The sequence below is a fragment of the Monodelphis domestica genome, chromosome 5 (genome assembly GCF_027887165.1).
Source record: "Monodelphis domestica isolate mMonDom1 chromosome 5, mMonDom1.pri, whole genome shotgun sequence".
Classification (NCBI taxonomy): domain Eukaryota; kingdom Metazoa; phylum Chordata; class Mammalia; order Didelphimorphia; family Didelphidae; genus Monodelphis; species Monodelphis domestica.
Window position 1 is genome coordinate 138,275,971 of NC_077231.1, and position 13,593 is coordinate 138,289,563.

The window sequence follows — 13,593 nt, forward strand, 5'->3', positions numbered from 1 at the left end:
AGAAAGGGCCCAAACCCAGTTCATTCAAAATCAGAATCCTTCTACTGCACTGCCTCTTACTAGGCACTTCTAATATTACTCCTTTCCCTGCTTATGTGACCATTCTTGTTACTTAATTGGAAGGACCATGACCTCATTCCTGGGAGTACTCTCAGATGGTGACTGGTCCATTTACTTTTCTGGTCATATACCTGTTTCAAGATCTATTCCTTCTTCATTATGTCTACTATGCCTATTTCCATTGTCCTCTGAATGACCCAAAATCATAATTTTTTCCATATTTTTTTAGAGATTGTGGTATCCCATAATTTGCAGAAGGAAGATTATTTGAGTTGAAAAGATGAATTTTTATTTGGGGAGAAACTTGAGGTTATTAAACATTCTGTTCAATTACCCAAATGCAGCCCAGTCACTCTGCTATTCTTATTTAATTCTCCATTCATTCTGTCTACAGTTTTTGACTCTCTCACCCACACACATACATATATACAGATATATCTATGTATGCATGTGTACATATGTATGTTTGTTTACACACACATACATACACACACATTATCAGACTAATTCTATTGGTTAGTCACATCATAGTCTGGACAATAGGAATTCGGCTACTTCCTTTTTCCTATGTAGTTAGATAGGTCAAGCTATTTTAGCCAGTTATTAATCTCATATAGGAGCCTTGAAATAATCAGCAAAATAACAACCATAAACAGAAGCATCTGGGATATCTCACCATCTACAAGGATCCCCTCCTTTATAATAGTGGTAAACACCTTTAGAGAGCATGTTTCTCCATTTTATGGCTTGCTTTCTTCTTTATACAAAATCAGGTTAATTTTCCATGCAAGTCTATACAATTCAACAAAATTGCTAGCCATAAAAGACGTGAAAATATAAAGTAATTCGGAGGAAATAACATTGCCTGACAGAAGCAGCTGGTTTAACACCATAAAACTTGGCAAGCTGGCAATACTATTATTGAAATTCATTTAGCTTCCAATATTACAAATTTAGTTTCTGCTTCCCTAATGGCCAGTGGACATACTTAGAGATTAAGAAAATCTGATAATACTTGTCACCTTCTATATCAATTTTACTTATATCAATTCAGGGCAAGTTCTTTATTATAGCATAATCTTTTTATAGAGGCAATAAACTCTATACATGTGAATAAAGTTGCATTTGGCCAGGTAAAATTCATGTTATTTTCCCTATTTTTTTTTACATTATCTCTTTAAACAAAATGAATAGAGCTCACATTTTAAAGTTGAGGATTGATGGAGGACCTATAAAGTAAAATCCAAATCTGGTGGTGATAAAAGTTAGTAGATTAAAAATAAAGGCAATTAACATTTTCTTCCAGTGCCTCTACTACTTTTTCCTTGAATGATAAATTTACTTTTAGACGTGGGACTTTAGTGATATTTTTAGAAGCATATTATACTAAATCCAAATTTGGTCTGAAATGAGGGAATTGAATTAAAATTGTAAATATCTTGTTTCGTATACTAAATGAAATTACAATTCCAAATATATTAGACTACATTATGTTACTGCCAAAGATCAAATGACCAAGTTTTTCTAGGGCTCATTAGCATCTGGATCTGGAACAGTCTCAGACATATATTTCTATTCTGAAGGAATTACATAAAATCCTGAATATACTGTAGCATGGTTTGGGTAGAGTATTGTTGGAAATTTCACCATTGGGAAATTTCATACTTGAAAAATTCCCTATTGATAGTGGGTCTTGACTATTGGAATGTGAACCCCATTGGCATGGGAGGTTCCTTCTCCTACCTTCTTAAGATTACTTTAGGACAGAAACCTTTTGCTGAACAATGGAAAGGACTTTGACCTATGCTTAAGCATAGAACAGGAATTTCTTTGAGTCATGATTGATTTTAGAATTGATACAATGGAGATACTTGGAATCAATCTCCACCCTATTCAGTCCTAACAGGATTGAGTAAGGGCTGCAGCCTAGATCAAAATTTAATTATTCCAATCTCTACCCTACTCAGGTTAACAGGATTTAGAAAGGGCTGTAGCAAAGGATCAAAGATTTAATTATTTGAAAATATGACCTTCAACAGACATGTGCAAAAGCCAGAGACCTCTGGGCGGTCCTGGGTGAAGCTAGAGCCTCCATTGGCACAGGGAAATTGATGGACAGTGATTGGTAGATGTGAGAACTGAGGGGAGGCAACTTGGAGGGTTTCCTTAAGGATAGGGGGGTCTGAAGACTCGGTGTGGGGGTTGAGAAGTTGGTCGGTGTGGTTGGTGGGTGCTCGGAGAAGCTTGCTCTGAAGGAAGCTGGAGGTGGAGGCCTCTGAGACTGTTTCTCCATTTTGGTCACGTGAGTAATAGGGACTGATCTCTTTTCTTTGCCCCAGCTATCTAAGGGCTTAGGCCTTTTGGCCCAGCCTAAACCGAAGGGGTATTTAAGCCCTATTTCCTTCTCTCCCTTTTCTCTCTCTCTCTCTCTCTAATTACTTCCTCCTATTGTAATTAAACTCCATAAAAAATTGACTTCTGACTTAAGTTTTCATTTAGGAATTACATAGCTGATTCCTTGGCGACCTTAAATTAATATATATCAGTCTTTTAAAGTGATTTCCTTGTCACAGTATCTATATTCAAATATTGGTTCTGCTATAATAAAAACCATGATAGCATAGATAAAGTATTTTATCTTTTCAGACCTCAGTTTCTTCATTTGTAAAATGAAGAGGCTAGACTAGATAACCTATAAGGTCCCTTCTGGATCCTGAGAATTTTTATTCCTACTGCTATCATTTTTAATAAGGTTCCTGAGTCTTCAAGCACAGACCTAGGAATATATCTTCACTGTCCTTGCATTCCTTGCCTCAGAGGAACTTCTAAGATAGGGATATTTAAGGTTGAGATAGTAAGCCCCATCTTGGCCAGAAAACAAGAACTAATTTAAGCTAAGTATGTCTGGGGACAATGGTAGTGTCTTTGGGTCCCCTATTGGGAAAGACTGGGAAAGGTCAGTCTTAACCAGGTATAACCTGATTTCTTCATCTATATATTGCGATCCTATGATCAGGAATGTGATTTTGCCATCATCATGAAGGAATTAGGGAGGAATTAAAATATATTAGCCCACTTCCTAATAAGGTATCCGCCAATTATAGATATCTTAGGGGGTGGGGCTAAATAATGAGCCTCCAAACTTGTATTTAATAACTCAAGATGCTGAATGAATTTGTCTTTGATCACCAAGAGATATCAATGATCAATTAATTTATTGGTTATTTCTAGTCTGATCAATAAATTGATTTTACCATTAACCTAATCTCTAGGAATTTTTAATTGTAACAATCCAAATCCAATATCCTATAAACATACTGATATCATTACTAGAAATTTATTAAAATACTTACACCAGGAGTTAAAAACAAATTGAGATGTTTATGGAGAAGAACCTGATTCTGAGGATTTCCCCGACAGAAATTCTGTAGAAATGTATGGGCTAAATTCATTACTTCATTCATCTTTTCATCAGACTGTAGATAAAAAGGTGGAAATATAAGGAAATATGTAATATTAACACATAAGGAATAATATGAGGGAATACAAATAAAGAAGCATTGAACTACATTTATAAACTAGTCAATAATTAATTAATCAGTTAATCAACAAATATTTATTAAGCCCCAACTAGATTCTATGGAAACAAAGTATTATATGGATATAAGTACCAAGAATGAAAATGTCTACTTGCAATAAGCTTACATTCTAATTGAGGAAATAGCCATTGCCTATAATAATATATGCTGCATAAATATAAAATTTAGATACAAATACATGCAAAGGAGTTTTAGTAAATACAAGGAATACAAAGGAAAGATGGGTTAGAGTTATATGCAGTGCTTTAAAGGTAAAACAAAAGATTTTATATTTTACCCTGTAAGCAAAGAGGAGTCATTGGTATAAGTAGAATAAGTGACACAAATGATCAGATTTATGCTTAAGGAAAACTATTTTGGTAGCAGTTTGTCTATCCCAGGATAAACTGGATTTGTGAAAGATTTCAGGCAGGGAGGGTATTTAGGGAATGATTGCAATAATGTAGGTGATAGGTGATGAGGGCCTGAATTAAGGTGGTAGCTGTGTGAAACATACAAAATGGGTTAAATATGAGAAATGTCACAAAAGTAGAACTGGCAAGATTTGGCAGCTAATTAGAAATATAGAGTAAGATATGAATGCAGGATCTATTTTTGCCATAATATTCATTCATCATAGTCAAAAATGGTTCTTCCATTATTCTCACTCTTCAAAAGCCTCATGACCTCCATAGGTGTCTCTTTAACTGGCGCCCCATTAACACCATTAACAAGAACAAATTTGGTAGCACAACTAGAAGATTCAACAGAAATTCTAAATCGGAACACTTACACATAAATGGAAAAAAATTTCTTGTCAAATATGTGGACCATCAAGAAGAGTGTTGCAATCAAAACAAAATACCATATGAGAAATTCCTACTAGTGTTTATAATGTTGACCATTTGTCAGAAATAGTTTGGAAAGGCTTCAAACATTGTTTGGATGAAAGGTGGATTTAAATATTCTCGAAGAATTGATGCTTCTATATTTTGATTATTATATAAATAAATATCATATTCTAAAATAGCATTTGCCGATGCTAAAGAGAGATTAATTTCACAAATCAATATTCTGAAAACTTGTAGGATTTCTTAGCACTGGGAACTCCTTGTGTGGAAGCTCCTTCTACTAACCTATAGAAACTCATGAATTAATTCCTAGGAAGTTACCTGAGGTTAAATGACTCACCCAAAATAACAAAGGTATTAAGTTCAGAGATGGGATTTTAGCAGGGGTCTTCCTACCTCAAGACCTTACAACTACACACCATTCTGCCTCAAATTAACCTCAATAATCAATAAGCAACAACAACAAAAAAAAGCCTATAATTCCTCACTTTAAAAAAAAAAGAGTCCCAAGTCATCCCTTCTTCCACTATTCAATCTGGGGTCATTTAAAGAATACCAGAAGGCATTTGAGATACTCATGAGGAATACGTACTGAACTCCTACATCAGTCCCAGAAGCTAAATCAAGGAGGGCAATACCTAACTTCAAATCTTCAACAGGACAATAGCTTGGTAGAAGAAAATATCAAGACCAGCTCTACTTTGATACAGGATATTTATATGACCTTTTTCATCATTTTTACTTAAAGTGTTTTTGTCTCTAAGTAATATAATAAGAAAAAATAAGAAATGTTTAAAACAAAAGGCGTGAGAGAGGTGAGAAATATTAGAGCTGACTTTGTAATAGGTAAATATTATACCACATGTCAACCCCTCTACATTATTATTTGTTATTATTACTCAGTTGTTTCAGTAATCTCTGATACTTCCATGACCCCCTCTGGAATTTTCTTGACAAAGATAGAAGAGTAATGTGTCATTTCTTTCTCCAGGTCATTTTACGTATAAGGAAACTAAGGCAAATAGGGTTAAGTGACTTTCCCAGAGTCACACAGCTAATACATGTATAAGGCTGAATTTGAACTTGGGTCTTCTTGACTCCAGGCTCACAATTCTATCCATTGGGCCACTTGGCTGCTCTTTTCATTACCATATATAGACTTAAACTGATACATAATAAACACAGGTTAACGTTTTTTTTTTTAATTTCCTCTTAAAAATGTTTTCTCCCTAATTCCTTAGTTAAATCATCATGAGACCATTTGGAGAGTAAGATACACAATATGCTCATATATTTTACCATAAATAACTAAAAACCAACCTTTTCATAGGGTATCTGTAGAAGATCCAACACCACTGAATGAGCCCCCATGTTTTTAAGCAAACGTTGATGCTGATTTCGACACTTTTTATTCTGGACACAGAGTTTACTTAATCTGATTAAAATCTAGGGGAAAAAAATACCAAATGCAAATTAAAATAGAAATGCAAATTATAAACTGTTACCAAAATGTGACAATCCAACGTGGAAAATGGTTTATATCTACAAACCTCCTTTACAATCTTGTAATTGTTGCTCTTATTACTGTCAATTTGAGGTTTCTTGGTTCCATCTTGCACTGGACTTAAAATATTTGATTCCTAGAATAAAGAAAAATTTATACTTTTATACAAAACATTTAAGACTTGTGATAACTTCAGTATTGTTCATCATTTAACTCACACACAAAAGCACAAAAGCACAAAAGCACAAAAGCACACACACACACACACACACACAAATCTGGCTTAAATTAATAATGCTATTTAGCATTAGTCCCACAGTCTTGAGGTCAAAAAGAAATTATAAAGCTGAGAAATAACACAAAATATTATTCAGAGCATTATTAGTAAATTTCTTTATTGCTACACTAATACCTAATTGTTTTTCATGCTCTTTGTTTGAGTTAAGGAATACTAAAAATGCTTAAGCCAGTAAAAATTATTTAGGGAAGCTTCAAATTTTTTCTTTACCTATCTGAGGCAAAACAGTGAAAACAGAGTAAATGAGTGCATAGTAATAATTCAAAATATTTCAAGAGAGAGAAAAAAGTACAACTTAACCTAAAGATTTTCAGTCAGGTTACCATGACATCCTAGAGTCATGACCTACAGGCAGAGATAAATCAGCAATATTTATGGAACAATAAAAATATAGAATATTTTTTAAATATTGCAGGCTAAAAATATAGAAATATTAAAAATCTATAGATTTTTATCTAAATATCTATAAAATCTAAAGATCTATAAAAATATAGAAATCTTTAAACTTTCTTTAAAAATACTAAAAATGAAGTGACTAATAAAAACAATAATAACATTGGAAACAAAAATAAGGGCATTGTACTTATTTTAAATATCAAAAAGGCTTACTACAAGGAGAAAAAAATTAGGAAAGAATATAAACTAAGAGCTTGAAACACAAGGCTTTAGTGCCATCTCTGTTGCTTGCTACCTGACTTTGCACAAGTCATAATCTTGCTCAAGGTCACACAGAAAGTGGCAGAAATGAAACTAAAACTTATCCTGGAGTCTTTATTTACATTTGTTAAAATAATACTGCTTCACATGGTTGCAGGGAGAAACATAACCTGTAAACTTTAAAGGACATTAGTAACATGAGTTATTTTTCAATCACCTACTATGTACATACTTAGCACCTTACTAGGCACTTTGAGGGATACAAAAGTTGTATAAGACCTGTTCCTGCCCAGTGTATTATAATCCAGATGTGCAGATAGCTATGAAATGTGTTAGAGAATATATGAAATAATAAAAGAAGAATTAATACTAATAACATAATAAAAAGGAGAGTTAGTGTGAATTCACTACTGTAATCAAAGAAGAAGGACTTGAACTAGATACTGAAGAATGAATATGTGATTTGGATGCATGTAAGGAAAAAAGAAGGGTTTTCTTGACAAGGGAAATGGCAGGAGCTAAGACAAGAATGGACACATGGTATGCAAAGAATGGCATATAGACCTACCTAACCAGATAAGAGAGTGAAAATTGAGCAGTAGTAGGAAGTAGGTAGGTGAGCTAAGATATGATACCAACTTAAGTTACATAAGATAAAGAGAATATAAATTTATAAATGTGAATGTTTGAAAACAAAGCAAGGGATATCAGGGGAACCCACTGAAATTGGCCTGGAGAATCTTCTATAGAGTGGGGCATTAACTCTGGCCCCTTGCTAAAGGAATTAGTGACCCAACGGTTCCTAGTTGGTCTGGTGGTTCCTGTGACAGAGGAGTTACCTCAAAGGTGATTTGTGACTAAATCAGAATAATCCCCCCCCCCCATAATTATTATGGAGGGTGAAAAGTCATTTCCAATGTAGAAAAGTTCCAGACACTGTCACCAAACACTCATTTGAGTTTGTTGCTTTAGGACTATAAAAGTTCTTCCTTGATCTTCAGGCAAAGAAAAGAAAAAGGGATTTCTCTCCCTTCTGTATTCCCCAAAACAATATCAAGCACAGACACATGTCAGAGAAGCAATGGTTTGCCTAAAAAAAGCATAAATTTCTGGTACTCTTTTTCTGCTTTAGTGTTTTCCCTCTGGGCACACAGACTGTGATGAATAATCAAAGATACTGAGAGATAGAGGTTTCTTTGATAGTTACCCTGAAAATTCCCTGAATAAGTGTTGGCATGCCAATGGGATTAACTGAAATTGTAACTCTCCTGCTCCTCAATAGAGAATTTGACCATTATGGATATAATCACTAAAAGAATCACCCTGAACCAGAAAGGACTAAAGAACTATGCCTGAATAGCAGAAGATCTAGTCCTTGGGAACTGTGATAGTACAGAATTGAGGTAAATGTGAAATATATATTCACCAAATCTACAAAATTGCTTTTATTAATGAGATAACACAGGACATGTATTATTGTTTTGTGTTTAATGTACACATCTAAGTCATTTGTGTTTAGTATTTATTTTGTGGTGGTGGAAATTAATAGTTGTCCTAAGCCTAGTATCAACTTTGTACCCTGAATACTTTTCTAAAAGATACTCTCTTAGTCCCTTTTGGAAACACTCAATACATGAGCAGATCCAAGCTTTATTTTAGAGATATTCCTCAGGATTTTGATTTGGGATTAAAGGTACAATAAACCAGAAGTCACAAGAAAGCACAACACTCCTCTTTTAAAGGTCAGGCTTTTCTCAGGATTAAACCTGGTCTGAGTCTGAAGTTTAGCAGATTATCAAATAAAACATTGATTAAAAATAAAATAAAACATCCTAGAGTTCTTATTATACTAATGAGAATCTCAGTTTTGTATTATAGCTAAAATATAATTACTCACAATCTAAGTCACCTTGAGAAACAAGGTACTGATAAAAAAAAACCACTCAGAGAGCTATCAACTATTTTTGTGGTTACATGAGTAAATTGTTATTTGCTTCAAGGCATTTTTCCATAAAAAGAAATATAATTAGAAAACTATACTTGCTACTAAAACCAGTTTGATTTAGTCTCTTTAGTAAGGTAATAGTAGTTAGTCCATAATCACTAATATCTTTAATTTTGCCCTCCCTTATTCTCACTACAACCAAGCTAGTTTAGGCTTTATTTATCTGTCACCTTGACAGGTAATAGTCTCCTAACTTATTTCTTTAACTCCAGTGTAATTCAATTTTTACATTCAGTAAGTGCCTGCTGTGTGCAAGAAGATATTATCCAAAGCATTGAAAATATGAAGATGAAATATGATGCATGAATCTCCAACTATTCATCCTATATAATATAGTCATTTTAATATTCTTCAAGCACAGATCTAATGTCATTTCTTTGCTCAAAAAGAAAGCTGAAGTAGCTCCCATCCTGCTTGGGAAGCAAAATCCAAACTTCCCTATCTGCCTTTCTAGCCTTATCTCCTATCCTTTTTCTGATAGACAAGACAACCCTAGTACTGAACTCATATCCATGGCATGTTACAAGACCAAGAGGAAGGTCTCAGGTATATTGGCTAGATCTCAGGGGATGACTTATAGAAGGCTATTGAAAAAAATCACAAAAGGTAAAAAACCATGAATTGCATTGCAATTTACACCAAAAGAAAGATTAGCCCTATGTCAGAGAGAAGTAATGATAGAATAGCAGATTGGAAACCTGTGCTCTAGTCCCTACTTTGCCATTAACTAGCTATGTGATCTGGGTCACACCAGCTTCTGTCTCAACTTCCTCAGCTAAAATATCAGTTATTTGACCAAACAATCTCCAATGTCCCATCTAGCTCTCTAGTACTAAGATTTGATGAAAATATAAAAGATTATAGACAGAATTCAAACAAAATAAAGTATGGAAAATCATTTATAATCTTATAATTATAAACTATCATTACTATTTCAAGGTAGGAAACAAAAATGAAGAGGAAGCAAGGAGAATAAAGGCAATAAAGATATGTAGGGTCCAAAAAATTCTTATTCCATATTAAACCTACAACAAGAGAGATTGAAGATCCTTGTTTAAACTGTTAAGATACTTTCCTCACTGTCAAAGTTTTTTACATCTAGAATTAAATACTCCTCCCCTACCTACTATCCTCTTCATCAGTGGTGTCAGACTCAAATAGAAATAAACATACTAATCCTGTACATAAGAATCCCTTCCTGCTATATATTGACTTATTTTAAAATGTAATGTAGGGGACAGCTCAGTGGGTTGAGAGCCAGGCCTAGAGATGGAAGGTCCTAGGTTAAAATCTGGCCTCAGACACTTCCCAGCTGTGTGACCCTGGGTAAGTCACTTGACCCCCATTGCCTAGCTCTCACCACTCTTCTGCCTTGGAGTCAATACGGTATTGACTCCAAGACAGAAGGTAGGGATTAAAAAAAAAAATGTAATGTAGTTTACATTTGATTACAGTTTTATTTATATTGTTAAATATTTCACAATCACATTTTAATGTGGTTCTAGATGGTGACTCCTCTGCTCTATATCAACAATTTCTCTAAGCCTTTCTGTGACTGAGATTATAAAATTGTGAGGTTAGAATTATAAGACTACAAAATCTTATCTTTACACTTGCTTTAAAAACTGTGGACTATCTACAAGAGATAAAAGGAAATAGTTCCTCTTGGAAATCAAAGGATCATTGCTGCATGTAAGGGATCTCAAGAACCATCAGATCCAATCTCTACATTTCACAGATGAGGCAGGGTAAGGAAAGGACAAAGATCACACTGACACAGTAAGTGTAAAAAGAAAAATTTTAAACCGGGTATTCTGGGCTCTGAAGTCAATACCCTTTCTATCATACTAAATGTATTAAACTATACATTTCCCTAAAATATTTATTTGAGGCAGTAGGGTTATTTCCCTTCTCCCATCTATCTAATCTAGTAATACCTTATACTGTCTCTGGGCTACCCCTACTACTCTGCAGTCCAGTGTCATTGGCCTCACTTCCTGTTCCTCAAAGGAAAACACTCCATGTCCCAACTCCTAGATTTTCATTGGTTGTCCCCTATGATGCTCTCCTTCCTCACCTCTGCCTCCTGGCTTCCCTGACTTCCTTCAAGGGCAGCAATCCTATATTCTACTAAAAGCCTTTCTTGAATTTCCTTACCATTAGCTAGTGCTTCCCATCTGTTGATTATCTCTAGTTTATCCTGTATATAACTTATGTATACATAATTTTTTGTATCTTGTCTCCCATACTAGATTGTGAGCTCCATGAGAGCAGGGTAAATAGTTGACAGTTAATAAATAAATATTAATTAAATATTGATTGATTATATGAGAAACTTAAACCCAAATATTTCTTTCTACGAGTATTAGTATACATATTTGGAAATCCTGGAGAACTGAAGGATGAAGAAAATACAGTTTTTATACTATGTGAACTCAATGAAGTTTTTCTTCAAGGTTTTACCAAAATAGCATTACTAATAGGGCCACTAGCTTAGGAGTCAGGAAAAATAAAGAGTAGATCCTGAAAAATACTAAGTATTATATTCAATCATGAGAAGTTACAAAACAAAATTAAGAATTTAAAAATGTATTCACAAACAAAACCAATATGAGGAACACATAGATGACAATAGCCCAATTGGCTAGGATAAATAGAACTATTTACAAACAAAAAGAATATGAGATCAATGAATGAAACAACTGAGGTGTGTGTGTATATGTGTGATGACAGGATGAATTTATGAAAGTCAAAATTGAAAAAAATTAATTGAATTTCCCCTTTCAGCTCATAGAGGTGAATGGCAAATATCAAAAGCAAACTTTTTTCTAGAAAATGAGAAATTTTTAAAAAAAAGAGATTGTTGGAGAAAATTTAGGTAATAAATTAACATATCTACAGACTGTTAAATCCTGGTCTGGAGAGGAAATATATCTGATATCTATCAACTTTCAAGAAAAAAGATACCTAAAAGATTAGCAAAGGTTTAGCAAATATATTTAAGTACATTTATCTGATAAAGACACGAAGAAAAGCTATCTCTGTTTTAATAGAAGTGGTCTCTGATAAGATTTAGGAAAATACAAAACTCTGCAATATATTCCAGAAATGAAAAAATGTAGAAAATGCTAATCTTCATGAGAAAAGAAAGAAAAAAAATAACTTCAAGTAAAGAGGATAAAAATTAATAAGTATGCAAACAGCCATAAAGATAATAAAGCTGCCTTTGAGGAGACATAGGAACAATTCACCTTAATTCCTAGAAAATAATTCAAGATGCCTGAGCTGAATTAAATACTACATCTTATTACTATTATTTATACACTCTACAATGAAGTCAAACTGGCCTGTCTCCTTTGATGGCAGGGACAGTTTCATTTTTGCCTTTGTAACCCTGATATCTGGCATGGTCCTTGGTATATTCAATAAACATTTTCTGAACTGAATTCAGTTAATGTAGACTGAACTGACATCCCATCTCCGAGCTGACACCAGAACCTGCATTACATGCCTTTATTCTATAACTATGAGTCCCTAGTTTCCTTCAGAGCATAATACTAGGTAACATAGAGATAAGATATCAGCTCTATCTGGATGAATTCATGTTTCAAATATGAATCAAGCTGTTATTTAGATCAACTAAAACTTGCATTTATTTCCTATTGTGTCATATAAGAAGCAGCTATTTAGGGGATCATAGAAAAAGTTCATGAGCTAAAATATGTGTTACCAGAAGGCCAGTTTGACAAGTTTTAATATATGTGAGGCTAATTAGGAGTTACATTCAGTTATTGATGGTAAATTAGAATTGGTCGGAGGATAACCATATTATCTCCTACATACCATCTCTCAGTGCTACTATAAAGGTCTAATTACTTATATGTATAGGCAATACTAGTCCAGAATAGCATCACTATTAGGATCATTATCCTAAAAGTCAGAAGACAGAATCACAAGAAGTTAGAGCTAGAAGCAATCTTGAAGATCATTTGGTCAAATTCCTCCCCACATTTTCCCTTTACAAACAAGGCTACTGAGATCCAAAAAAGTAAGTGATTTGATTAACAAGAAATTTAAGTACTATTTAAACAAGTTAACTCCTTTTAAAAGGTTGAACTTCTTTATATTTTTAGGCTGAACAATTTATTGAGAAACTACAAGTTACTTTGTGCTATTTTTAAATTAAATTTTATTCTTATTGTGAGTTTAATCATTAACAAAATAAACATTATAATATACAAAGACTGTAGTTGTGTATGTTTGCATATATAATGTAATTAAGTAGGGATAAAACTGTTCTATTTGTTTCTATCCCCTGCACTTTAAAATGTTTAATTCTGGGTAAATTCTGAGTAAAACATTTTAAAAATGTTTTATTAATGCTTTGTGTCTGTGTCTGTATATATACACATATACAGAAAGATCTGTATATACTACACATATACAGAAATATCTATATATATGTATATATTGTAGAAAGGAAAACTGAGATTGAGCAGCCATCATTTGGAATGTGATGGGAGGGGGAGTGGCAGTTGGAGTAGGAGAAGAGGCTTGTGGGAGAAACTGCTGAAAAGAAGAGTCTTTGCCCTCTGAACTCTGCTAAAAGAGGAGCTAGGACCTTGAGCTCTAGATCCCAA

General features: G+C 33.7%; 1 protein-coding gene across 2 annotated transcripts in view; it reads right to left on the bottom strand.

Moving 5' to 3' along the window:
* The window catches only part of ITPR2 (inositol 1,4,5-trisphosphate receptor type 2), a 561,528-nt gene that overhangs the window by 277,118 nt on the left and 270,817 nt on the right, over window positions 1–13,593 (bottom strand). For both annotated transcript variants that reach the window (XM_001363065.4, XM_056799421.1), the window contains 3 exons: window positions 6,040–6,129; window positions 5,810–5,935; window positions 3,414–3,536 (listed from right to left, as the gene is read on the bottom strand). In XM_001363065.4, coding sequence (XP_001363102.1) covers window positions 3,414–3,536; window positions 5,810–5,935; window positions 6,040–6,129 — 339 coding nt within the window. The remainder of the gene's footprint in view (window positions 1–3,413; window positions 3,537–5,809; window positions 5,936–6,039; window positions 6,130–13,593) is intronic.